At 41.3% G+C, this 27,904-nt stretch overlaps 1 protein-coding gene across 3 annotated transcripts in view; it reads left to right on the forward strand.

Moving 5' to 3' along the window:
• The window catches only part of PHF2 (PHD finger protein 2), an 86,405-nt gene that overhangs the window by 52,683 nt on the left and 5,818 nt on the right, over window positions 1-27,904 (forward strand). For all 3 annotated transcript variants that reach the window (XM_030043475.2, XM_030043474.1, XM_030043473.2), the window contains exons 5-18: window positions 2,224-2,365; window positions 4,941-5,127; window positions 5,698-5,860; window positions 7,312-7,399; window positions 8,001-8,107; window positions 9,262-9,353; window positions 10,657-10,746; window positions 12,067-12,438; window positions 13,386-13,505; window positions 14,763-14,881; window positions 15,536-15,714; window positions 15,923-15,996; window positions 17,758-17,915; window positions 26,099-26,376. In XM_030043475.2, the coding sequence (XP_029899335.1) occupies window positions 2,224-2,365; window positions 4,941-5,127; window positions 5,698-5,860; window positions 7,312-7,399; window positions 8,001-8,107; window positions 9,262-9,353; window positions 10,657-10,746; window positions 12,067-12,438; window positions 13,386-13,505; window positions 14,763-14,881; window positions 15,536-15,714; window positions 15,923-15,996; window positions 17,758-17,915; window positions 26,099-26,376 (2,169 nt within the window). The remainder of the gene's footprint in view (window positions 1-2,223; window positions 2,366-4,940; window positions 5,128-5,697; window positions 5,861-7,311; window positions 7,400-8,000; window positions 8,108-9,261; window positions 9,354-10,656; window positions 10,747-12,066; window positions 12,439-13,385; window positions 13,506-14,762; window positions 14,882-15,535; window positions 15,715-15,922; window positions 15,997-17,757; window positions 17,916-26,098; window positions 26,377-27,904) is intronic.

The raw sequence follows: 27,904 nt of genomic DNA on the forward strand, positions 1-27,904 counted from the left end.
CTTTTTCTAAAAATATATACATTATTTGTATAAAAAATTGTAAAATATATTTTAAAATATTGTCTATGTCTTGAGCTATGCTGAGTTCAATATTTGTTTATAGTGGTAGCTTGTGATTAGCAATTAATTCTCTCTTGTTTCCTCTACCAACTTGACAGTGAGCCTGAGCCAGACCGCGCTGTACTCCATAGCACTGCATTAAAAGAAACAGTCATAGTAGTACCGAGAAATAGTTTCTTCAGGCCAGGTCTTAATTGATTACTGCCATCTCGCTTTGTATTGAAGGAATTACTAGACTGAGACTCCCACTCTACAAAGGCAGTCCATTTTTTAATGCTGGTGTCAGTGAGAGCTATTTTCATTGCTGCTGGTTATTTGGATTCATTCGGCATCCTTCTGTCTCTAACCTGAACAGGGTATTGTACTGCATCTTCTCACAAGTCATCAAGTCATCCCACCTTGGAAGACATACCTTGGCCAGGAGCCATGGAAGTGCTCTGAAGTCGCTTGTCTTGTCTCCGCATCCTTCTTCCTTTAGCATGTGTGATCTTGTCGCTTGTCCCCTCTTGCTCTGTCCTTCCTCTGTGTCACTTTCTGTCTGATTCTCTCTCCTTCCAGTCTTCTGGCAAGGCATCATCCGTTTGGAGCCACGACTCCAGCTCCAATGTATCTGTCTGCGTTTCATGGTCCCTTTATCTCCTTACACAGTCTGCTAACTACCCCCTCGTCCTGCGCTCTCCTTACCAGGCCATTGGCCTGGAGGGTGCTATCACCAGCCATTGCTGTTCTTGACTGTATCTATTGCTTTTGCAATAGATGAATAAAGGATAATTCAAGACCCCTGATTTTATTGTTATCTCTATCCCATTGCTTCTAGAGGAAACATATTTTCCTTGCCCATCTGCTGCATTTTGCAGATTTTCTTGTATGACCTGGGTGCTCCTTATGCATCTGCAGGCTTTCTCTCAGCCTCTAGCTGAAATAATCCACCCTACCAACAGAACTGTTAGTGAAAAGCTGGAAGGAAGAACATGGGTTGTTTAATCTGAAGCTGGCACCAGATTTGAAAGTGAACAGCACAAATATGTGCTGGTCTAACCTCTATGGGGTTGGTTCACTTGAATGGGATTTCCCAGGCAGGGATTTATCTCGCTGTTTTGTAGTTTATTACATTGGGCCTAGAATGTCTTTTAGAAACAACCTAAAATAAGTAGCAGAGGACAAAACACCACAAACAAGACTGCCAAATACATCATTACTGTTCCGGCATTTCATGAAAAAACAAATTGATTTTGTCCCCCCTCCTAATGCAAAAAAAAGCTATGAATGAAACGTTGAGAGAGGAAAAATACGGCCAATTAAAACTGAAGGGAAGAAAGACTGGAGAGATGCTTTTCTTGCAGAAGGGGTAAGAGAGTGTGCTTAGAAATGGGCACTCTTTATAAAGCTCTGACTTTCTCCATGTGTCCTTTGGTTTGCTGAGCATAAAATTCCACTAATTGACTAATACCGTCAGTATTAACACTGGATATTTGTATCCAACAGGGTCTGTCAAAGGAAATGTGTAAGTACTAGGAGATTATTCTCTGTAGTCTAATACAGAGGAGATGGATTTTTGATAGGTGTAATTTTGGGTAAAATAACAAAAAGTAATTTTTTTTGTGGCACACCTGAAATATCATGTTAAAAAATCAGAATTTTCCTGCAAAACTCCTTCTCGATTATAGATTTTGTAAGCAAAAATTTAAAGTAGAGCATAAGAGAACTTACAATTTTGGAAAATCAGTTTGGCAAGATATCCTGTCCAGTATTACACTCTTGTCTACAATCACAAGACTTTTACAGCGTGGTGGGTAGGGCTTACTCTGTGGATATACAGGTATTTGCATATAATTTTCACCAAGCAAATAAAATCCATAATGAAATTAATAGATTCAAAATAACATTAATCCTTTAAAGATAAAAACTACAGAAATAATTATGTCAGGGGCATGAATAAAAAAGCACCATTTTATGCATATACATTTTATGTATATACATATCTTTTATACATATGTGTATATGTATATACATACATAAACACCAGGGAAGATACAAAGGCTAAGACGACCAGAAAATCAAAGGCTTGAGACGTTTCTCGAAATGTGAACTCACCCCCAAGCATACAAATGGGGCAAGTCAGGCTGCCCTTCAATCTCTCTTTTTCATTGAATTAATTTGTAGGACCAGAGAGGAGTGTTGATGTCACTGATGTCACCAAGCAGAAAGACTGCAAGATGAAGCTCAAGGAATTTGTGGATTACTACTACAGCACAAACAGGAAAAGGGTCCTCAATGTGACCAACCTGGAGTTCTCGGACACGAGGTGAGGGTCCAGCCTGCTGCACCGCACAGGGTCTGGGATACGTGGTGGGGTTCAGCTGGGGGAGTTTGAACAGCCTCTCCCTTCTCCGGTGGTTCCCTCTTTAGGAAGTGCTGTTTAACCTTGGGATAGCGGCTTCTTGTTGCTCTGACTCTCCACTGCATCATCCATATACAGCCAGTTCAGGCAAGGCATGGAAATGAAAGTGCTATTTGCTGTATGAGGAGAATAGTACATAGCGGACTAAATGGGCCAGCATTTGTCATGGTAATTCATGCCTGCATAGCATCAGTGTTCATGTGCCATCAGCATTCACATATCAGAACAGAACATTAGGGTACCTTTCAGTTTTATTTTAACTTCAGTAGTATAGGTATGGTTAATTCAGTGCAACTATATACTAGAAGATAACTTGATGCTCCAGGAGCAAATTCTCTGCCTCATCCTGGTAGTGAATGATAACGTAGTATGTTCCTAGCATGATCTTAGGTACTTAGATGCAACTTGATAAATACCGATAAGACCAAAGAAAGGAGGACAGAGATGACCACAGAGGTATGATAACACTGTATGTACAGAAATCTTCCATTTAAAGTAGTGGAGAGTGAGTAAATAGATGAGGTGTGGCTTTAGCAATAGCGTAACAATGTCACTGGATGGCCTTGAATGAGAATAAGTTTGAAATTATTATTGTTTTGTAATCTTATACCATGTGTTACAGTTTTAGTTTCAGTGCTTTTGTTAGTTAACCTGTAATCTGTATGACAGCGTTCAAAAGTAGAGTGATGCTGACTTCTCGATGGAAAGTTGGGGGATGTGATGGTACAGATCAGCTCTGAACTTGAGGCTGAGGTGCTTTAGTGATGCATTGAGCCAGAGGTAATGGTGCTGGCTCTGAATATCACCAGTCCTCAGTGACAGGAAGCCTACTATTCTCCTCATGTTTTATATTCTATGTTTTATGTATAGGATAATTAGCTGATGTAGATGCCTAAAAGTTAAAGTTCTTGCTTTGTGCTTTATATAGCTGTATGCATCACCTGAGCTGTGCTTTTTTTCCAGAAGCAGGCAGATGCATCTATAGTGTATTGAACTTCATGCAACTGTGCAGATCATTTTTACAGTTCTTGTAGTCCTTCTGGGTAGCTAGTACTCCTAGAACGAAAGCATCAGAGAACGAAAAGATTCCTTTATATACAAATGCTACACAGAAGATGATGAGTGTCAACATAAAAATAAAGAATGGTTGTTTTGGGGAGCATTCCATTTTAGCAAGAAGACTTAAAGTAGCCTTAAAAAAGAAGGCTGATGAATAATTACAAGCTCATTTTTTTAAAGCCATTACCTTTAGCCCTGTAGTTAGTGTTTAGTAGTGCACACCCATTTCTGCAGAAAGCATCTCTAGTAATTACAGGCTTCAAAGATTACCAGTATCTTCAGTTGAGATTTTTTTAGCTTTCTGTCATTATCCCAGAATAACAGGAGGTCTTTTGTTCTGAAGGACTGCTGGAGCTGTCACTCATATGCTGCTAATTTAGACATTAACTAGCAAATATTTTATTTCTTAACATAGACGGTGACACTTTAATTGAATGCACTGCTCCATCTTTCCCTGCCATTTTAAATGGAGCTATTGTTATCAGTGTTTGACAGTGAGCATAAATGACACGTGGGAGCATTTAATTTTAGTTTGAAGTGCAGATACTCTTACTGACGTGATATTTTAGAGCATCCAACAGTGAACCTCCAGCCCCTGCAAATATTAGTCCAAATTTTGGACTACTTAAATATAAAATTTAGCACATTCTGGGATGAAACACTTTTAAGACCTGTTTATCATGCCACTATGTAATCTTAGCTGTGATTTATAGTATATATTATATATTTAATATAAACATAATATATAAATTATATAAATATATATACACAATATAAATAAATGTTCAATATATATTCATTTGTAGAAAATAAATAAATAAATATTACATGTTATAATTTAAATATATGCACATTATGAACCCAAATTAGACTTTTTCCTTCTTCTGAGTTTTTAATGTAACTTAGTTTAAATAAAAAGATTACTGTGATTTTCAGCATCAGATCAAGGCTTATTTAGTACTTAAGTATCAATGTTATTGTTGTTAGGAATTTTAATATTGAGCTTAACTTGCAAATTTTTAAGATTTACCAGGCCATTTATGTAAGAGTGTACACATTTCACTTTCTCTTCTGAAGCGGGCTGGAAAAGTGACTGTGATAACAGCGCTATTGATAACTGAGCCTGCATAGCAAGAGGCAGGGACTGGAAAAATACAAACACTGTATACTTGATCATAAATACTGCTACTGAAAGAAGTCAAAAGATCGTTTCTAAGTCATCATACTAAAAAAGTCTTAAAACTCTGTCTGTAAACAGTTTTCACAAATTTTCTGTATGAAGAGCAGTTCCACTGACATATAAGGAGCTGCTTCAGATTGCCACGCAAGTATTAGAGTCACACTCCGCTTTTTGTTGTGTCAGGGTCCTTGTGCTCTTTTTTAAAAAGATGCATGTTTGTTTTCAATTCTCTCTGTAAAGGATGTCCAGTTTTGTAGAGCCTCCAGATATAGTTAAGAAGTTGTCCTGGGTGGAAAACTATTGGCCTGATGATGCTCTTCTGGCTAAACCAAAAGTTACCAAGTACTGCCTGATCTGTGTGAAGGACAGCTACACAGATTTCCACATAGATTCGGGAGGAGCTTCTGCATGGTACCATGTGCTGAAGGTGAGGGGTCATGTTTTTGCGGTGTATCTAGTAATGAACTAAATTTTACATGCGAAGACAATCCTAAAATTCTCTCAAAAATTCAGGTCTTGGGTTTTTTTCTCCATGGTCCTGTTGGATCCGTAAGTAATACACAGAGCCCTAACTGCTGTAAATAGGTATGCTCTCAGCAGTGCCAGGGTCTGCTGAGCGAGGAAGCCACTTGGAGTGTGGGAGCTGTCTGTGTGTTTTCAGTGTATTAGGATTTTAATATTTGTTTAGTGCCTTCTGCACATATGTCACCTAAGACCTGAAAGATACTACGTCCTGCTTTTGCAGGTTAATGGAACCTGGCACTGTAAACTTTTTGCACCATCAGTCCCACAAATCTGAGCACATGTGGTTAGCTAGTGATTTAATTATTTTAGCTGTTCTGTACAAAGCTGACTAGTAAATCTTATTTAAATAGTGTTAAAATACATGATGTTATGTATATATTTAGATAAATATTTGTCTGTATGTGTGTATCTGTGCCAGTGCAGTGTTGTGTGGTTTGGCTGCTTGTTCCTAATTTTATATTTTCTAATTCAGGGAGAAAAGATATTTTATCTCATCAAACCAGCCTCTGCAAATATTTCTCTTTATGAACGCTGGCAATCGGCAGCAAACCACAGTGAGATGTTTTTTGCAGACCAAGTAGATAAATGTTACAAATGCACAGTTAAACAAGGACAGACACTCTTCATTCCATCAGGTGAGCAGGCTGTTGCAGGTGAGGTTTCCTGCTCATTTTAGAGCTGCTGCTGAAATAGCATGTCCAAAATGCTAGAGGGATGTGATTTGACGATTTTCTCTGACAAAGTATGAAGTCTAATTCTCAGTAGAAGTATAATTTCATATGCTTGCAAAAAAAAAAAAAATCAGAACTTTTATTGCTTCCTATCAATATTTTAGCAGCCTTTTAAAAATACAACTAGTAGGTAGAGTGTTCCACTCTTGGTCTGTCTGGGTTGCAGTAACTCATGAGTTCTCTCTATATATCCAACCATGACATTCATGCTTTTTGTCATCTAACAGAGAATTTGCATTGAATTACTTTCTGACCCTGACTCCCCACAAAATCCTTTTCACGGTCATTGATTCTCCGTGACACTAAGGAACTATAGGTGCCTTCACGAGTGTGGGTGTGCATTTATGGTTTCACATGAGGCTGAAGACCTGGGTGTCACAGATTTTTATGGGCTACTTGATAAACTTGGGCTTTTATTGCAGGTTAGGGATGGCAGATTTTGCATTTCTCAGTTCCTGGGAGGATCTTCATAAGGATAGGGAGTTGATCAGAAGATAGTGCAGAGTTTTAAGTGAACTCAGTTCTACTCCTGCCCCTGTCCCTCACCTTCTTCTCACCATGAACAATTATTTCCTCATTTGCATTGCTGTTTCCAGCACTCCCTGTTACCTGTTGAAACTGTAATTGATTTGGGGCAGGGGTTTTCTCTCCCTCTATGTACCTTTAAACGATGCGCTGCCCACTCAGTCTATAATCTGAGTTGAGGCTTCTAGGTGCTGTGTTTTGGAGGCAGCATCCAGTGCACCGTTTTTCTGGGTGTGAGTATATTCTTGCACAGAATGTTTACACACTTGAATTTTACTTTGACTGTAAAAAGTGGAAAGTAGGTATTTCTCTCATGACCATATGTGAAGCAGATGGTGGAATAAACACTGAGCAATTTATAGAGATTCACTAATTTGAGTACATTTTTGTATGAAAATACATGTTTGGAAAACACCTGTTCCTGACACTACAATAAAGTCAGTGTCAGGAGCTGTCACAGATTTTTATGGCGATGTGAAAGCAGCTACTGTTATGTAGCTGTTGCTGCTTTTCACAGTAACAAGAAGGTAATGTCAGTGTGAGCAGTATGTCTCCTTTCACTGTCTGCCACTGTTGAAGGCAGTCCTGGGACTGGGAGCCAAAGGTGTGTAACACCTTCCTGGGCTGAACCTTTATCGTGCAAAACAAACAAGGGGCCAGATGCAACTTTGTTCAAAAGTATGTGGTCCTAGTGCGGACTTGGGCTGAAGAGCTGCATTGGTACCTAGGAAGCAAGTTGCTAAGTGAAGTATAAATATCATGTTGTGAATAAAGTCTTTGCTACTGTCATTCCAGTTTTTATCCTCAGGACTCTTCTCTTTCTCTTTTAGGTTGGATATATGCAACTCTAACACCTGTAGACTGCCTGGCCTTTGCAGGACATTTTCTACATAGTCTAAGTGTTGAAATGCAGATGAGGTAATCTGTCTTTAAAATCTGAAGTTAGGTAGAGGCTCAGTTTTTAATAAATTGGCCATCCTCTCTCCTATTAATTAGCCTACATTTGCAGTAATGTTGATGTAACTCTATTGGGCGATTTTGGAAAGTGTACCCATGTTTGTCTCCTTTGACCGTGTTCTCCCATGCTGAGTTATTCTAAGCTGTCTTTATACCTATTGCATAGCACATGGAAAGGATATGTAAGGTGCTTGGATTGATGTGGCCAAGTCCTGAAGGAAGAAGTGTTAAAAACTGTCAGGAGTTTTACCCTAGAACATGCCGTTTGCCTTCTGGATAAGCCCCCACCTGCTCAGCTGGGCTCTTTGCCCAGTGTAAGACAATACAAGTAGTTCTTTACTGATGCTGGACAAATAATGCAATAAAACTTACATCTGTATCGCACAGTTTCTTACTAGTGTTATTTTTGTTTTGGTTTTGGTCTGATGCCAGAATACGTGATAGCAGCACAAAGAAATGAAACACTGCAGAATGAACCTCGGGCATCTATGAGCAGTGCTTGTCACTGTGCGACACACTCGTGACCTGCTGTGCTTTAAGTTCATGTGGCTTTGTATTACAGGGCATATGAAGTAGAAAGACGATTGAAAATTGTCAGTCTGACCCAGTTTCCAAACTTCGAAACTGCATGTTGGTATATGGGAAAGCATCTACTAGAGACTTTCAAAGGTAAAACTGCATTTCTTTGCCTGCCTTAATTGCTTAGCCTTGGGGGCTGATGTGCCACATAGAAGATGGATAGGTGGCCAAAATCAGTCTTGTTAGTATTTGAAAACTACTTACCAGCAGAACATGCTGGTCTGGTGCAGCTCTCCCCTTAATATCCTGCCATGTCGCTGTAGGAAGGACCTTAACTGTCCCTCTTACCTATGCCTAAGGGAGAGTTTCATCTACTTTATAAAATGTATGTAAGTTGCCTCAGAGGCAAAGAATGTTGTAACATTTTTTTAGTTTTTAGTTGCCTGTCAAGGCTGGCATAATTTCTTGTTTCAACCTAATGGACTACATGCTCTTTCAGCCTGAGACATAGAGTAGCACTTCCTTCTCCCACCATTCTGCTGATCCCGGTTGAGGTACATGGACAGGTCACAGATATACAGGGCCACGGGAACATCAGACATGTGGCCAGCAGTAGCACTGAGAATTAAAGCAAAGGTTTCTGTGAAATTCAGAATCTTCCAAATCAGATTCCTTCAGAGTTGATCCAAACATCCATGTGCGTGTGTTCTTTACAGATTTGGGCTTGCTTAGCTCTTCGCCTCTGTTTCTCTTGCTACAGAACATGACTACAGATATCCACCAGATCCTTTTATAACAAGAAAAATGTGTCTAATTAATAAGCAAGGTGAAGGGTCCCTCTGAGTGTCGCCTGGAAGGGAGCACCTTGTGACCAACTCAACAAAAACTGTAATGAGGGGAAAAGTTTAGGCAAGCTTGTACTCATGCAGAAGTGAAATGCTTTGCCCAATATAACCTTTGTTTCCACTATTGGTACTTGCTTTTTCAATCAGAATAAAAGAACCGCTGATGGTGCCTTTTTATTCCCACAGCCTAGGATGTATGAACATGGAAGCTAGCCTGAGTATGGGACCAAGAAAGGAACCAGAAGGATTGCCAGTGTAGATATAACTTACAGGAGCACAGTGTAGGAAGGCTGAGTTGGATTTGTGGCACAGTAAATATACTCCTTATTATCATCAAGTTATAAATAGGGATTTGTTTGTGGTGACCAACTTTCAAAGGGTTAACTTGTACAGTTAAACTTTTTCAAAACAACTTTAGCTATCAGTGTTTGAATGGCATTGTTTTTTTCCTCTACTTAGGTTTGCATAAAGCTGGGCAACAACCTCCTGCTCATTTACTCCAAGGAGCAAAAATTCTCAATGGTGCTTTCAGGTCATGGACTAAAAAACAGGTAGGAGAAGAAGCCTGTTTTAATACTTTGTGTTTGTCAGGTTTGTCAGTCACTGGAACAGAGAGCAAATGCTAGAACAAATAATATTGCCATGGCAAAACAGCTAATTCTAAAATCTTAAAGAGAAGGGATTGGGAGAACATGGAAGGAGGGCGATAGCTGGGATTTCATAGTGCCACATGAGGAGTCAGCAGAAAAAAAGGTACCACTAGAGTTTTAAAAAAGTCAGTTCTGCACACAGCCAAAAGGATGCTGAATGAATGTTCTCCCTGACAGAGCATTTCAATGTGCCAAATCAATTAAGCAGAGGTTGTGTATGCAAGTGAGGCCTAGAACAATGCGTCCATTTTTGTGTGCACAAGGTGCCCAGTTCCTGCAAATCAACATGTTAATTGAGCCAATACATATTGGTTGGAGGGAAGGCTTAAAGGGATTTGCAGCCTGAATTTCCTGCTGCAGTCATTTCAGAAGTGTTATTCTTGCATGTGTTGCTCCTAAAGTTTTGGGGAATTAGCTGTGGGAGAGAGGCCATTCAATCATAAAATGTGAACAGGGGAACTAGCAGCTTTAGCATTTTCAGACATTTTAAGAAGAGATGAGCAGCTGAGTACACAATGTTGCATACTCAGTTAGGTCAGTTAGGTGGCTGTCCCAGATTTAAATGTAGTCAGGGACTTGGCTGCTCCTTACTGCAAAAAGACAGTGCTTGAGCCTGAATTCAGAATTGCTCCCTGATTTCCTGTAGAAGGACTGACTGGTGTGGAAGCTCTCTTCTCCATGTCACTCTGCTTATTTTTTCCGCTTGCATGCAGATGAGAAGTAGTGAGTCAAAGGAAGTCAGACTGTGTTGGCGTTTGCGTAAAGTTGAACTTTGAATATTGTAACATGACATGTGAATGCAAATATTGTTAGTCCTGTCAGGGGGCTCCCAGACCACTCTGCTGACAAGGTATATGCCTATTATATTCACTGAAGACACCAGCCTAAGACAATCTCTCCTTGTAGATGTAGAAAAGGAATTTCTCACAGAATCTTATATAGGGGGGTGAGCAAAGTGATGTTACAGTTGTGAAAATGCAATAATATCTGAAAAAGGCTATTGACACTGTTGTTCTCTCAGGACAACTATTTACAATAATATCTAGAAGGGGGAAAAATATTTTTACCTTATTTGGACTACTGATGCAGTCAGTATTGAATTCAGTACATAGGAAAAATATGGATGTGTCACTTAATGAGGTTTTTTTATATTTTTGCAAAAAAACATGCACAGAAACAGCAGTCTGGCTTTGTTGTGTTTTAGGCTTTAGCAGAACATGAAGATGAACTACCAGAAAACTTCAAACCAGCACAACTTATCAAGGACCTTGCCAAAGAAATAAGATTAAGTGAGGTTTGTGCTCTTTTCGTAATATTAACTATACTGTGGGTCTTTTAATAATCTAGGCTATAAAATGGATGAATTGAAATAAATGAATCTTTTTTTTCCCCCTCTCTTCATTAAAAGAATTCATGTGAGGTTTCGCAGTAGGGGTCTGCTCAGGACTCTTGTCTGTGACTGGCTCGCCACGTGTTCTGGGCTCCTGTTTGCTTTCTCCTCAGCTTTACGCTGTGTCTGCCTGCCCTAAATCCTTCCCCCTCCACCTTCTCTTATCTGGACTGGCCACACTCCCCCATCCTTTTTTTTCTCTTTCGCTTTAGCTACTCCCTACCCAAAAATATGGTAGAACTCAAAGGACACTGTTGCCATCCCCATGATCTTGCTCCCTATGTAGTATCTCCTTTTCCTTATGTTCATTGCTCTTGTCTATGACTTTGTCTGAGCTTGGGACTATTATTCTGTGCATTGTCCTGATAGGAGGCCTTGTTCTTGGCCAGCTTCTAGGCAGAGTTACTACAGCAGATGCAATACTAATTATAACCCCCCCCCCCCCCCCCAAAAAAAACCCAACCCCCCAAAAAAAACAAAAAAAGGAGGTTGCATGGACGTATCATCCATTTAGTCTGGTATCATATTCCACTTAGTGGGGATGTGTGACAGTGCAAGGTGACAATAGCTAGTTCAGTTGTTTTAAGACGACACTGTGTTACATTCCACCCCCTTTCTAACTATATCCAAAGACCTCAAAATTGAAATCTATCTTGTCCTTTTATCCTCTTTGATGTAGTATATAAGTTTTCTGATTGTCAGAACGACAAGTTAAGCAGAAAATAATTTCTTTTTAATTAGTCAGACAGTGTTAATTTTAATTGGGCAGCTATTTACTGCTTATTTTTCCTGAGGGCATGAAACATGATTCTGCTACATTTATCACATCTGAATTAAGTGGAAATGGTTTGTGCTCAAGCTGATTAGCATTTTAAACAAAAGACCATTCATTTTATACATTTGTTTGTATGGGCAGTCCATTTAACAGTCTTACCTGATGATAAAACCTGGTGAGAGTTACATTCCTTACAAAGCCACTGGAGTTTCTCCAGGCCAAACTTGTGCTGGAGCAATGTGGGGGCGGGAGTTAGTGGTGAGCAGAGCGTTACTGTGGCATGTGGTGTGGTCTTCGTTTCCTGGCCAGCCTGATCGGTGAATGCAGTTACCCCTTTATTGAAGGGGGGATCTTTGGGGTTTGTTTCCCCAAGGAAGGGAGGGTGCAGGTGAATATCTAACGTGAGACAGGTGGGTTTGAATGCCTTCCCATTTTGTGCTAAACTACAGAATGCTTCAAAAGCCAGCAAAGCAGACACGAGTGCCAACACAAATGCCGAGGAGATCTGTCCTGTGGAGAAGGAGGAGGCACCATCACCCGTCCAAGTGACGCCTCCGCCCCCACCTGTAGAAAAGCTCCCTAAAAAAAAGACTCCCAAAACTGTGAAAACCCCCAAACAACTCAAGCCATCCAAACCCCCCAAACCTCCCAAGCCACCCAAACCCCCTAAGCCTCCCAAAACACCAAAAGTTAAGGGAGAAGGAAAAAAGAAAGGAAAGAAGGCAAAAGAAAGTCCACCGCCAGCCATCCCGAATCTCGACTTGCTGGAGGCACACACAAAGGAGGCTTTGACAAAGATTGAGACGCCAAAGAAGGGGAAGGTGGGTCATATTTTAACCTCTTCCTGTTCTCTCAGCATAATAGGGATAAAATGACCCTTAGGTCTCATGAAAAAAATAATGTAAGCAACACAGTGTGAAACCCTATCTCCACTGAAGTAAGCGAAATTTTTTTAACTGCTAGCTTATCACCCTTTTTTTACCTGAGTGTTCAATTTGATTTGACTGTTTGCTTGGTTATTCATTTAATATGAAGCCTCCAAGAAACCTATTGATTCAGGCTGAGTCTGGCAAACTGCTGCCAGTTGCCTGCCCAAACAGAGGTGAGATGAAAATTAAAAGACATTTTTTAATGGCTTTTTTTTTTGCCCCTAGAACTATTATATTCTTACTTCAAGTGTTACTAGCACTCGTGTGCATTTCCGTAATCAGTTATCAAAGATGAAGGAACTCGTTTCTAAAGCATCTTATTTACATGAGATTTTGCTCTAGAATGAGTGATTGAAGATAAAACAATAGTTTGCTTCCATTTTTGCCCATGTAGGACAAGTTTCATTTTGATGTCCTTTAATTAGATGTGAATTTTGCTGCTGACTTCAGTAGGGGCCAGGATTTCATTGAGGCACTGACAGAGTAATGTATTGTACGCTGTTTGTTAAGAAGTTTCCGTAAGTCTTTTCTAAAATGCTTCTGAATTTCCTAGTAGTTTGTATGCAGTTTGTGAAACCTGTCCGTGGAGCAATAGACAGGGAGATTAGTATGTTTTTAGAGTACTCTTGCATGTTGGTATATCAAGGAGAAATGCAGCTAGTCTTCTGCATTCTCTGAAGCAGCAATATTTGATTGAATCTCATATTTGGATTCAGAAAGAATGAATCAGAAGAGGAGTTTTCAAAAACATATCATGTTATATTCCAGATAAAAAATGTGTTTCTGTAACATGCCAGCACTCCATCCTCATTAAGAGTACATGCTGACTTTTTCCCCAGGCTGCAAAGAATGTTTTAAGTGTTCCCAATAAGGAAACTGCTAGTAAGCAGAATGAGGTGGAGAAGTTTGAAGTTCGAGAGCAAAATAAAAGCAAAACAGAAGCCAAATGGAAATATAAGGTAATGTCTCCTGTTAAATTCTGCTGCTGATTCTGCCACATAGTGATAAATCAAGGGTGGAGAAATGTTCATAAGTCTACCTAAGCAGAGAGTACGAGGCACCAATTTTCAGTTCCCAAAGAAAAAATTTTGAGCAGAAAATGATCAAGTAATCACTGATAAAGGAGGGGGGGCAGATTCTTCAAAGGTACATGCTGAATAGTCCCATCTTCATCCTTAGTGAAGCAAGTGGGAACACCGTTAATAGCGAGATTTTTCAGTGCTGATCTCTTTTGTAATTCTTACTTTAACATAGTTGTACTGTAAGTCTGGAGTAGTTCCAGAGAAATCAATAACTAATGATGGCATAAAAGTAGAGTTAATGAAATCTGAATTATGCCACATGAATTAAAAGCTTGCCTTCCTGGAGGGCTAATGTAGGGTGAGTAAAATTCATTCATAGAATAATACATTTTTTCTCCAGGTACCATTTAAAACAAGGCTTTCTCACAGAAATAGCTGTCTGCATTTTGCCTGCGTTGTGAACATCTAATGACAAAGGTGAACAAATTCCCCAAAACAAAACCAAAGTACCTGCTTTTTGCTGCAGGGAAACTACTAAGAATCATGAATCATTAACATTAGAGACATCTAAATTTTTTGTGTTACAGAAAGTCATGGTTAATGTGATTAGATCGATATGTACCAATTAATTCCACAGACAGTACAGCTTAGGAAAGTATTAAGGTGATGCTTAAAAAATAATCAAAGGCTTCCGTTGCACTGGATGACTTTGATATTAAATTATTAAATTCATAATTCAAGCTCTTCTGAAGGTGTGAAGGAAGTAAGTGGAGCCTAGGAATAAAATGCAGTTGTGTTTGCGAGGTTACAGGCACTGTGCAAGATTCTGTCCTTAGCCACACAGGCATGATGCTGATGAGCAGTGTGCTTAGCCTGTGCTCTGATTCACAAAATGCGTGTTTAGTATTTTACCTCAGTACATACTAATTTAAGAGAGCAATATTTAAATTTGGCATCGTATTTGTGGCGGGCACTGCTTAAACTGGTGCTGAAGTGCTTCTTGAATGGGGACAAGTCCCTGACTAAAACCCATGTTAGTCTATGGAAGAGTATAACCCTCTATTACTTACCACATTTGAGGGACCATATTTTTCTCTGCATATGGATCGATGGATTCTCTGAGGTTACCTAGGAATCTGAAATATCAACAACTCATTTAACTGATTTTATTGTTTTGGGTCTTTGGCCTTTCAGAACAGTAAACCTGATTCACTTCTAAAAATGGAAGAGGAACACAAATCAGAAAAGACACCTTTATCAGGAAATAAGGACAACAAATTTACATTCTCCTTCTCTAATAAGAAGTTGCTTGGGTAAGTAAAAAATATGACAATACATATCAACTAAAAAAGCAGATTAAAGTCATTATTTATGTTTTTTTATACAAGAAGGTGAAAATCTGCCTTTCTGGTCAATGTAGAATATACACTTATGCAAAAAGTTCTTTGCTCTAGAACTTGATTTTACCTAGAACCCAGCTTAATTTGCCATAACAGCAAAGACCTATCTTTGAGGCTGGTAGTTTGCTTGAGAATAGTGTCTTCAGTATTCAGGCAGTGCCTCATGTTTTGACACTTCACGTTCTTAATAATTGAGTTATTTTAGGTGGATTTTGGGCAGATGCTATTCAGGGTACATTTTTAACAAACTGTTAAATGAACTCTGCATACCAAAATTCCATGCTGTGTGTGCATTATGCATATCATGATACACTTTGAGACAGCTTTAAATAATACAATGCTTATTTGAAGCCAGCCAAGGCTACTCTAGTCAGCATCATATTTTGAGATACAAATTGTAGGTTCAGAAATGTGTTTGTAAAATTATTTGAATTGCTGTGGCACCTCTGAAAGTATTCAAGTTGACTGAGATTTCTGCATAAAGATACTCATTGTCTTCCTCTCTGTCAATTCACAAAATGCTTTCCACTCCAAGTGTTGTTACTGATTTGTAATTTTTTTTTTCAGTTCAAAGGGAGTCAAAACCCAGCTGAATACTAGTGTGTTTGGATCACTGCAGAATTTTAAAGAAGACAAAGCAAAACCTGTACGAGATGAATATGAATATGTGTCAGATGATGGAGAACTAAAAATTGATGAGTTTCCAATCAGAAGGAAGAAAAACACTACAAAAAGAGAACTGCCCTGTAAGAATATTTCTTATTTTGTCTGTAACTGCACAACAATGTATTAGCTGTTGATTGTCCAAAACTAGTCTTTAAAATCTATGTGATTTGTAATAAAGCAAGCCATATCTTAACTGTCAGTCAAATATAAGTGGATTACGAGTGCTGTTTTTTGAAGGGAAAAGAACCATGACTTTGTTTTTCTTTTCTTTCTTTTTTTTTTATTTAGTTTTATCCGATAAAAAAGACACTCTGCAGCACACTCCTGTTAAGAAGCCAAAGGTGGAGTCAGTATCATACAAGGTATGGTTATTATTGTACCTATCACAAACAAGCACCCATTGTATGTCTCTAACATGGGGGAGTACTGTAATGGCAGCAGCAAAGCCTTCTCACAGGCTGTTGTCACATCCTCTCCTTCATTCTGCAGTTACGGTCTGCCCAGAATAGGTAGCATTCAGACATTGCCAGGACTAAGCATAATTTGGTACTGTGGCTTGAACTGCTTGTACATGAGCAGGCCTGATGGGAAGCGTGTGGGGACCGTGACAGTTGTATCACAACACAAGAACAGGAGCAAGCCATAAGAAGGAATGGGAAGGGTCAGAAGGAGTTTTCTGTCATACCTGGCTTGATGTTACATTGCTGACAGGCACAGGGGTCTGTCCAAGCTGTGCTCCCAACCTGTGTCTGCCCTCCTGTCTCCATGTGTGTTGAACACTGGTCATTAAATTTCCATGTTCATGTTTGACAGATGAAACTCAGAGTAATGCTACTACAATTGAACTCATGTCATTTGGCGTTTCACGTTACTGGAAGCCCTTAACACCTATTATGTAACAATTAAAGGTTTTGTTTGCTATCACTTAGCAGAGTCTGCCTCTGCCCTTACGGGCTTACATCTAGAATGGGCTTGACTCAGCATGATACTTTAGCATGTCCCTAACTTGAGGCAGTGTCAACGTGCCTGTTGGTAGCTTACTTTCAGGAAGCTGAACAGCACAGGTGTTAAGTTTGCTCTGTGTTAGCATTGAAGCTCAATGCTGGAAATTAAATGACATTAAAATTAAATGTTTTGCCCAACTGTGGTTAATACAAATTCATATTATAATATCTGAATAAGTCAGAAAAAGCAAAATAGCTTGTTAACACAGATCTGTAGGTGACTGAAATGTTTGGCCCTAAGAGCTAAGGAATCCTTTTCATCCTGGTTTGGCTCAGGGATATTCAAGAGCAAGCGCAGACCTCCTTGCCCGAGTCAGTAGTTGACATCTGGAGACCGGTGCACAGAGAACAGGGAAAAACATGCTGGTATCTCACTGTGCAGAAGCGTAAGGAGTGAGGCCAGTTCCTGGAGAGAACAGTGATTGGCAGTCTTAAGCAATAAGGGCTGGGACTTTAGGGGCCTGAAAGCAGGGCAGGAATGGGGGAGAAAAGTTGTTCTATTACACTCTCGACTACAGTGCATGGAGATACCAGCCCCAGAAAGAGTTAGATGCAGGTAGCTTCCTTCAGTGGCCTCAGATGCCACTGTTTATATGTGTCTATCCCATTTCTCTGCCAGATCTTCCTGTTCTCTTGCAGTAAGGATGCCAGAAGTGTGTCTGTCCCTGTGTCTGAATTGGCTATGTTAATAGTCTTGCAAGATACAGACCTGTGCCCTGATGCATATCTGGGCTGACAGAGATATGGCCACACATTCACTTCTTTTGCTACATGGGTCATGGTCTCAAGAACAGGAACACGGGCTGAGAAGGGAACACAGGCACCTGGAAACGCCACAGTTACAGTGGTTTGATCCCATGCACAGTATCAGATCTCAGAGCTGGTTCTCCAGGGTTGGAAGGGCAAAGAAAAACCTACCATGCCTACAGGCTGCAAGGAGACTGATTTCTACTGTGTACCTGGTTTTGTTTGGGGGTTTTTTTGCCTTTAATGAAAGCAAATTACGAATGCTAGCCCTGTGTCTTTGGAGGAGCAGCAGGCTGCAGAAGTTATTGTGCTGTTCTTGTTGACTAATTCAGTGAGTTTCCGCTTTTTTGAGCCTTTTCCTTGTTTTTGCAGAGCGATGACTCGTCAGATGAAGATTTGCTTCACATTGACACAGAGGCAAAGCCAGGGCGTAATTCCAAAGTAAAGAAAGAGAGTGGAAGTTCAGCAGGAATTCTTGATCTTTTGCAGGCAAGCAAGGAAGTTGGGGGTTTAGAGTATAACACCAACAGGTATGCACCAAGGGATGTTTTTTTCCTCTTACCCATAAACAAAAATTGCTCTCTTGTGATTTTGTGCATGTGTATGAGAGAGAGAGAATGAATTTTGCAGCTCAGTAACTGCTTTTTCTCCAGTAAGCAAATTCTTCCTTTATCCTGTGATCTGGAGGGAGAGGTGGGAAAGTGTGTGGGAAAGATTTTGGTGGTATAATTTAAACAAATAGAGGCATTTCACATCTGTAAATGCTGAACATCCATTTTAGCAATAATACTATAATAGATGAATCATTCAGAAGGAAGACACAGCTCAGTGAATGCAGCTTGAGGGCATGAATAATGTTTTTTAATGTAGTAATAATGTAATAAAGTGATCTAAATGACCAGCATTCCTTCCATAAGGCATTGTAAGGTGCCATGCAGTTCCCTGAATGTCGAATGTGTGAAAGAAGAAAATAGGAAACCATGTACCCTCCCTCACACCCCGGTCATCATTCTTCTCCCCACCAAAGCACATGGCTTGGAAACATACACTCTTTTGTGGGTACTTGTATGCCTAAAATGGAAGTGCTTGCCTGGGCTTGGTTGCGTTTCAAATGGGACGACTGTAGGTGGATGTTGAAGTTGACACTGGATGTTCTGGAATATGGTTATTAAGGCACAGCACTAGATCTTTTAGTAATCCAAACAGTGAGCAGTGAAAAGAAATGCAAAATTGAAAAATACAGTTCCTAGACTCAAATCCTGCAGTTCAGGACTGTCTGGAACAAGGGTTTTTTTTGGGCCCATCTCAAAACAAATGTATGGGTTCACTACCTCCACTCTTCACAGGCCAAGTCTGATCTTGAACTACTGATAGAGAATTAGGTAATAGAAGCACATATGTCATTTCGAAAGAAGCTAGCGGGACTCTTCACATATGGAAATGTCTTGCTTGACTCAAACCTTAGGAAGAAATCCCTGGGAAGGGGTTTGGGGAGCATCAACTGACTTTATGGCTTCCATGCAGAATGGCACTGTAGACATGAACTGCTACGTCTTATGCCCTGTGCTCCCTAGAAGTCTGCTGATTAAGTAGATCTTTGCTGCTGCAGTCTTAACTGAATGATTTGTCCCCCATCTGTAGAAAACCAGAGGTATTCACCTAAGCACTTTCAACTGCTCCACGGGGACTACAGCCTTGGTACTTTTGGAAGCTGTGGGCTGTTGGTAAATGGCTGGCACAAGTTTCTAGCCTCTAAATATGCCTGTTGTGCAAACAAAGGAATTATCCTCTGAAAGGTGAGAATGACAGGCTAGGTGTTGATGTGGTAAATGATCTGCAACATGCAGTAAGGCTATTCTTGTTTGGCATTTTAGTAAGCCAGTTACCATCTCCACTCTACCTTCATTTCAAAACCACCTTCACCAGGCAGGCAGGACATGTTGGTTCTCCAGGCTGGCTGCTTGAAGCAGCATTTATCCTACTCATGATTCATATAGCACATGTTGCATGGAAGCAAGAGGTGTGTTGCACCATTTTATATGTGCAAAGCAGCAAAACCAATCTGCTTTGAGTAGTAAAGCCAAATATCACATTCAGTGGTTGCTGGGGTGCCCCAACAGCATCTTTTTTCCTCCCTGCTTTCTCTAGGTCTGCCTTGGTTATACAAAGCCACAGAACCTGTGGAGGAGAGACAAGTAGCTGTAGGAGTGGTCTGAGAGTTGAGAACAGACTGGACGAAGAGAGACTGGTGCTGTCCTTCTCACCTGTGCTGTGCCCTTGCTGGGTGTTGGGTGTGTGTGAGACAGGAAAAGTGCAGCTTGCAAATTTGAAAGAATCTGTTAAAATGGAATGAGAAGGTCCCCTCAGAGAGGAAGATATTATCTAAACCTGGGAAAGATTGGAAGTTAAAAGCCATAACTGAGAATTCCAAAAGATAAGCCTCGTGGTCAAAGGGGAACATATGGAATAAGTTACCAAGGGAAAACATAGAAGCAAATTTTAAAAGCAGTTTAAAAAAAAAAAGATAGGTTTTTTGATGTTAAGAGAGAAGATGGAATTTTTTAAGGTTGCAGTGTGGTGACAGAGCTACAGGGAAATCTAAAGGAGGGAGTCTTGCTGAACCAGAAACATTTTCTGGTTCAACCTTCTCAATTTATTAGGCAATTGTCTCTTTCACAGCTTAGATGGTTGCAAGAGATTAAAGCATATTATATTGACTGTTGGGAAGTACCAAGCAGCTCTGTGAGAGACAGTCCTGCCTTTTTGCATCAACACTTAGAGTTTATTACTTGTTGCAGCACAGTGACAGGGATCCTCATCTCTGTGTTGAACTGAGGTGTGCATGCAGAGTCTACTGTAAGAGTTCTCTTTTCATTCCTAATGGGGGTGAAAAAAGCCAATGATTTTGAAGTCAAGTAACATAGTCACTACATATCCTTAGAAGGCTTATCTTGACAAGGCTGCTATTTCTAGGGAAGAGATACAATCTCAGTTTAGTCCTGTTTTTCCTCCATTACTGCCTTCCCCCTAACAAGGAGTGGTTGATCAAAACAGCCAACCACCTCCTATGATTGCAGAGGGTATGGGGAGAGGTACCCATGTGTCTGCAGCTCCCAGGAAATAGAATATTTTTTGTTGTCTGAGTTCAAGTGGGTCAGTGGTTCTAGATTTTCCTGATGTTTTGAGATTTGGCCCCAACTCTGTATGTGCTCTTCAAAAGAAATAATCACATTGGCACTTGTTGTCTGTTTGACTGTTCCTGTGAATTCCTTTTCCATTCTGTGTTATGGTGCATAATGGAACTAGTGTTTGTGTTGAATTTACACTCACATTTGGCAGGTAATTAGACATGTCGGCAGGTAGTTAGGTGTTATCTAACTCTGGGAATAAAGTTGCCAGTGTAATATGACTCCCATGCTTGAAGTTTGGTATAAAATAAGAAAATTTATCAACCATTGTAAGAATTAAAAGAAATCTGCCTTGGCCATGTTTACACTACTAGCCATTCCATGTATAACATGGTTCGCTGCCTGCTTATGATGTCCACAAATTCAGGGGTAAGCGGAAAAAACAGGTTAAAGAAATGGTCCTCAAAGATTCTCTTCCTTGCTTGGGAGGTGTCTTTTGCCATCTGCAATGGGTTAAAACAGCTGCTCAGTAATGGAGTAGGACTCTGGCCTTTCATTTTTCCTCCTTTCAGCCTGGGCTCTGTACACAGTGTATTTGTAGACTTTGTGGTTTCTGAAATCAAAGTTGCAAACGCAGTCACGTAACTAAACTCTGCATGAATTACTACACTGTGTGTGGTAGTTCAGTGGGAATGTGTCATATCAATTTTGGCTCTTGTATAAACAATTAGGCTTTGGCAGTGTGCGTTGGAGCTTGATTGAAAAAAGCTCCCGATAAATGAAATTACTATGTTTCATTTCATAATTATGCTAGGCTTTTTAAATGGCCGTAACATGATTTTTTTAAAAAAATGGAAGAAACATGATATGCTGTGTCGCAACATAATGCCAATGTGGTTGTGTCTGACTCTCAGGAACAATTTCCATCTTTCTCTACTTGTGAGGCAGATAAAGGGTAGGCGTATGTATGCATTTATATATATACATATATATATGAATGTATGTTCTGGATACTTCACGTAGCAGTAGTGCAGGTAGGCCTATGTGGAATCTCCTTTGCTCACACAGTGGTCTGTGCAGATGAGAGCCAGCTCTCAAGTGGGAAACATGGAGCCCTGTCAGACCAGTCCCAGTGCTGCTGAACCCCAGCAGTAACTTAGGGAGCAGGTCAGGGCTTTTTTGTGATAATGACCTTATCTGAATTGTGTGAAACTTTAGTCTGTAAGATATTGGACTGTCATTTGCAGCTGACCAAACCAAATGCCCTGATGGCATTACCTAGATTGCTCTAGAGAGCTGCATCTCCTGTACTTGTGTCAATGGTAGCAAGATGGGGAGAGATGATGACAGAGGTCCTGCAGAAGGTCTGCTATAAAGGTAGAGACAGTCTGAAAGAACTGAAGTGGAATATGGAAAAAAGGTTGGAGGGACTGGTAGTCATGTGATCTTGAACTGTTCAAAATTATTTGTTGTTTCCAGGTGTGATTCAAGTATGGAAGGAAATACTGGTTTTATACTTGAAATCATTTGAGTTCCATAATTTTATACAACTGTGACTTCTCCAAAATACTGATAAGTCATTACTGTCTTGGCTCCACTTCTTCTTTGTAGTTCATTTGCTTTTGGCCCCAGGGTGAGGGGAAATGCAGAAATGACAGGGAAATACTATCACAGAGAGAGGATGGTGATTTATTGCCTTCCCCTTACATGCACAACTGTTTTTCAGTGGTTCTTATTCAAAGCATTCCAGAGTAACGGCAGTTGGAAGGGACCTTGGGAAGTCACCTAGTGCAGCCGCCTGCTCACTGCACAGCCAGCTGCTAAGTTTGGCCTGGTTGTTCAGGGCATTGCCCTGGTAAGTTTTAAATATATTCAGGGACAGGGATTCTGTAGACTCTCTGTGTGAGCTGCTTGGCCACCCTCAGCAAGCACTTTTTCTTCCTGTGTTGGGTTGGGATTTCCCCTGCTGCAGCTTGTGACCACTGCCTTTCATCCTGTTGCTGTGCACCACCGAGAAGGGTCTGGCTCTGTCTTCTCTGTAACCCCATGAGATAGTTCTTGTTTCAAGTTAGTTCTTATTTCCATTTAGAAAATGTTCATTGGTTCCTGTGACTTTCCTTCGTCCTTATCTATTTTTCCCCTAATGATAAGATGAGACTGGGCGATAGTTATTCAGAGACAAGGTGAGACATTAGTGAGCTTACTGTCTCTCATCTCCACCTTGCCCTTCAGTGCCTCCAGCCATCTGTGTAGGCAACATGGAGAATGGGGAAGAAGCCACCCTTCAACGAGTAAAGTTCTGCTGAAATTAATAAATTCAATTTCTAAATATGGGGGTATAGGTGAAAGGCTCAGTAATTGCTTATGAAAGGAAGGAGATGATCTGCCTAGAGATGTTGAACCCTCAGACAGAGATGGCAGTAGTAGAATTGGTTGTGAAAAGTGAGGCACCAGGTGCCTGCATGATATCCTCTCCTAGCTTCAGGGTGTTGGGATCGTTCCTGTGCCCAGACAGCGCAGGGGCCAGCCTCAACTAGGGAGGTAAAACCTTAGTCTGTCTGTGCTGAATTGTGTGTATTCTTGTTACAATCACAGCTGTTTGCCTATTGCCACCCGCTCTGGAACATGCTGTCAGGGAAAGGATGCTCTTGCCAAGTCTAGGCGGGTTAACGCAGGCAATGTAAAAGCCCCAAAACGTAGCCTGAAGGGATGCTTTATGCTCTCCTCCCTGATGAAGTTACCGCTAGCAACGCAAGCTGTTCTGGGACACTGAGACCCTGAGGCTTAAATACAACACAACAAATAGTTGCAGAGAACACTGTGTGTAGGGCGCAAAGCCACCTGTGCCATACAGACCAATGTCTTCTTCCTCAGGTTCCCACCGAGATGAGTTGCCCTTCCCTGCTCGTCATCACACTGTCCTAACGAGCACTTCAGGCTGGTCAGCCCTGGGGGAGGTTTTATTGGGAATAAGTTTTAACAGCAGATTTTCCCTTCTGTTATGGTGCTTCTCTGTGTTAATAACGTGAAAACGTGCTGCCAGGTTCAACTCTTGGGAGCAGCAGCAGAAAGGCAGTTGCTGATGATGACGATGCACGTGGCTCATGAGCAGGCTTCTGAGCTCAGGCTGCTCCGTGTGGGTGCAAGCTTGGCCTGTCCGGCGCTGTGCCAGCTCAGCGTGGGCTGTGGGTGGGAGCTGGGCCTGGCATACCTCGGACTCGTCCTCCACAGCCCAGCCCTGTGGGTCATCCAGGCAGCCACCGTGCTGCTTTGGCCGTGCCTTTTTGGCCATCTGAGTGGTGCTTTTGCCTGTGGACCGTGCAGCGGCTGCATTGGGGTTTACTGCGCAGTGCTGGGTGTTGCAAGGGTAGCTGGCAGTTTCCAGTGTGGACCTCTTTCAGTTCCTGCACTATATGCAGCTGAAAATCACCAGATGCTTGCTAGGCAGCAAACGGTTATTGCAGTAAACTAATCTCTCAATCATGTGTCCTTGTCTTTAGAAGAGTAAAAGGAGACAATAAAATCCCGAAAAGGGAGGCCGTGCAAAATGCTGAAGTGGAGCCCACTGCAAAAGGCACAAACTGCTACCAGTCAGTTTCTTAAAGTGTCTTTTTCTCTGTTCATCCACAACATCATTTTTTAGCTTGAGGAAAGGAAAGCAAGGCTGCCGGGATTTGCAGAGCAGTGGCAGGGTCTGTGCTATCGCCAAGTGCCACCTCGCTGTGTGTTTGAAGGGCCCTTGCCAGCCAGCTGCTGGGAAGGGAGCATGGGGGCAGAAGCACTCTGGCTGCTTTGCTCCTGCTCCCACGCTCATTTTAAATGTGTTTTAAGTCATGGTTGTGACTCACAGATAGTTTACTTTCATAAATGTTTTTTTAAAATCATTGGTGAAGCTACAGAAAGGGGATATGGCCTTCCAGAGCTTAAAAATTGCTTCCTGATTCTTCTTGAATTTTTTTTGGCTTAGAAAGCTGAAATGCTTCTAATGAAAGCACACACAAGCACATGCCCTAATGAGAAACACTTTGTCCCGTGTGCAGCTCTGTCTTTTTGAGACATTTCACCCACACATTCAGGTTGTGGTTTGACTCCCAGAACCACTGGTTTTGATCATATTCCACAATTTATTTGTTGAAGCTTGTGTTGCTTAAGGCAGTTCCTCTCTAATTTGCCCGTTTAGTGGTCAGTGCTTGATGGTCTGTTTGCAGTGTTTTCAGAGTCCGGTGTTTGCAAGAAACAGTTGGGGGAAAAAATTGAAAGAAAATATGTTCATTTCTTAAGATGGTGTAAAATGTGCCTTTGACAGGGAGAAAGAAGGCTAAGGCATCTGGCATGATAATGAAGGGATTAAAATGTCTCTTTCCTAAATAAGTTTTTCGATGTTCTTCTATTCATTGAGTTGCTAGCTGCTAGCACCAGTCTTAATTCATTTTCAGGATTATTTATAAATGCAATTAGTGCCCAGAAACTCCCATTATGTCTTGTATGTTACTCTATCTGGAGCCCTGTAATGGTTTAAAGTGGATTAAATTAAGATCAAGTAAGAGAAAGCGATGTGGTACTGCTAATTTACTTGGGAAATGCTGTATGTTAGTGGCTTAACTGTAAAAAATATCATTACCACAGCAAGTTTTTTTGCATTCCACGATTTGCCGAAACTCCATAGTTCTGGAAATATTTGATGATGTGTTCTGCCTGATGCAGAATTAATGTCTGGTGTTCTCTGACGGGATTATCATTCTTCTACATTCTTCTATATTGTGGGGAGGGTGCTTTCCCACCTTGCTAAGTGTACATGCCAGTCAGAATTACACATCATTTGACCTCAGCCTACTCTGTAAGAATGTAGTTCCTTCTGTAGTAGATGTGCCGTGCCTGTTGACAACTGACAATAAAATACCAAAAAGCAAGTTCAAGTTTCCACCCATCCTGTAGTCCACCCATCCAGTCCGTATCTCTCCAGCATCTCTTGTAATCAATCCATCCCACATCCACATCAGAAAACCCTCCCAATGCATTGCAGAAATCTCTTGAATTGCTTGTGCCCTACCATGTTGCTCTTCCAGTAGATCCTGGAGTGGTGACAGCCCCCAGTGTGAGCTGTGGCCCATGATCATGAGCTTCCTTCCAGTTGTTCAAATTCTTCCTCTACTTGCTTGGCAGTATGCAGCAGAAGCCCACCATGACATCCCCCTCCAGTGCTGACCCATAAGCCCGCAGAGTTGGTAGTAGAGACACTGTGTTGTTGGGAATGCTGTTACGGGCTTTCAGAAGTTACCTGACCCCTGTCCTCACCCACCAGCGACAACAGCCCCCAGGGAGCTGCCCATCACATGCCCAGCTGTGTGGCACACTGCTTCCTGGCTTCTGGGGCAGCAACTCCAAATCTAATGTGCTGTCTGTGATATCGCTGTTAGCATAAAAATAACTGGTGTCACTTGTGGCGTGCCCAGCTGCTCAAAGGGCAGTAATCAGGAAATCTCTTCTAGCAACACCGTGCAGTGAAAGGAGTCAACTGTTTGTGAGGGGTTCGTGTTTTTCTGCAATCACTAATAGCTCTTGTATTTCTCAATGTTTCCCCGCAGTCAGCCACCTGCCTCACCCAGCACGCAAGAAGCAATCCAGGGCATGCTATCGATGGCAAACCTCCAGTCGTCAGAGTCCTGCCTCCAGACGTCATGGGGTACCAATCAGGCGAAAAATAATTCCATCTCCACACAAAACTCTAAAAAAACAGGTGGTGGCAGCAACAAAAATGCCGGCAAGCGGTTACTAAAGAAAAGCACAAAGAACAGTATTGACATTGAAGATTATGATGAAGACCAGGACCACTTAGATGCCTGTTTTAAAGATTCAGATTACGGTAAGTACAAACAAAGCAGTCTGAGTATGCGCCTGGGTATGCATGTACGTATTAGTGCATGTTTGCAAATACCCCCCATGTTTCTCATGATACATTTGCTCACTTTCTGTCACATTGAAATCGACTGGGTATTTTGGTAAGGAGGAGTGCAAACAACAAGAGGTCTGCATGGCAAAATTAAGCAAACACTGTATGATAGGTATACTGACTACACAGCCGGTGGTGATACAGGCATCCAGGTGGACTGTATTTGAGGCATGTCACAATCAAAAGATCTTAAGAAGCGTGGAAGCCCACTGAAACCGCAGCAGTCAGCCAAGAAACAGGAAACTGTCCCATCAATGTGTGTCAGATACTGGTACTTGTGACAGAAACGTCCTTGTCTGCACAAAGGCACTAAAATTTCTAGCTAAGATGAGTGAGAAGTTGAATTTGTACTTGGAAAAAGGATCCAATGCTATTTTCAGTGTTAGCAGGGAATGCAAGCACCTGAAGCAGAAATGGGCACAAAGCCAGTTTGCACCAGTTATATTGGTTCCGCCATAATAATTTGCAGGAGCATTTTTGAGTATAAGAAGTGAGGAAATGAAGAGAAGTAATAATGTGAAGACTGACAGGGACTGGAAAGCCTGAAGTCCCAAAGACGGCAAGAAGTTGGTAGAGGTGTATGCTGCGTAACGGGAGAGTCTGTGTGTGTTTAAGTCTCCCTGGCAAGCATGGCCATCAGAAATCATTTGTTACGATTGGAAAAGTGGAGTGTGCCTTTTCACATAATTAACAGAGATGCCGAGGCAAAATGGAGATGCTGTGACGTGTTGCAGAAGGCTGCCTGGCCGTTTAGAGTGCACTGTGTGTGCTGAGATGCAGTGGTAGTGCTGGAAGGTGCTTTGGGAAAGGGCAGCTCCATGAAGCTGTTGGACAAGGGTGTGGTTTACAGACAGACGCCACGCATGAACAAGGCTCTGCTCTACTGAGGAGTGGATTTTCTCATTATGTGTCTGTGCTGCCAGTGAATGGAGAGTCTTTGTTGTGAGCAGGCTTGGTTTCCAGAGGCTCTGTGCCACATCTGATCAGCAGACTTCTAGTGTCAATGGCCAAATGCCACAGTAATGCCAAAATCACTCGTGATGTAACAAATGGCAACTGGCAAGAAAATCAAATGCATGTGAAAAAAAAAATACAGAAACTTCATAATACAGCCTGGGGGACAAAGTTGAGACAGGTAAGTTGGTGTTTATCCCAGAGGCCTGTGAAGGGTCCTCTGGTAGAATGGTTCACGTTCATCTTTTGGATACTCCCACTCTGTCTCATTTGTCTCTGCCTAACTGTGCGGGAGTCATATGGGCCAGGAAGGTGTGGTGCTGAATGAAGTGGTTGACTGACGTGTCTTCAGTAGCAGTCTAGCTTGAGATAAGAAAACCTGTTCATGTCTCTTCTAGCTGTGCTGCCGCTCCACAGACAAGAGGAAGACTGATTTTTCCTGTCTAAGTTTCTCTGTGTGTCCTAAAAGTACCTGTCACAGTTCAAT

The sequence above is a fragment of the Aquila chrysaetos genome, chromosome 20 (genome assembly GCF_900496995.4).
Source record: "Aquila chrysaetos chrysaetos chromosome 20, bAquChr1.4, whole genome shotgun sequence".
Classification (NCBI taxonomy): Eukaryota; Metazoa; Chordata; class Aves; order Accipitriformes; family Accipitridae; genus Aquila; species Aquila chrysaetos.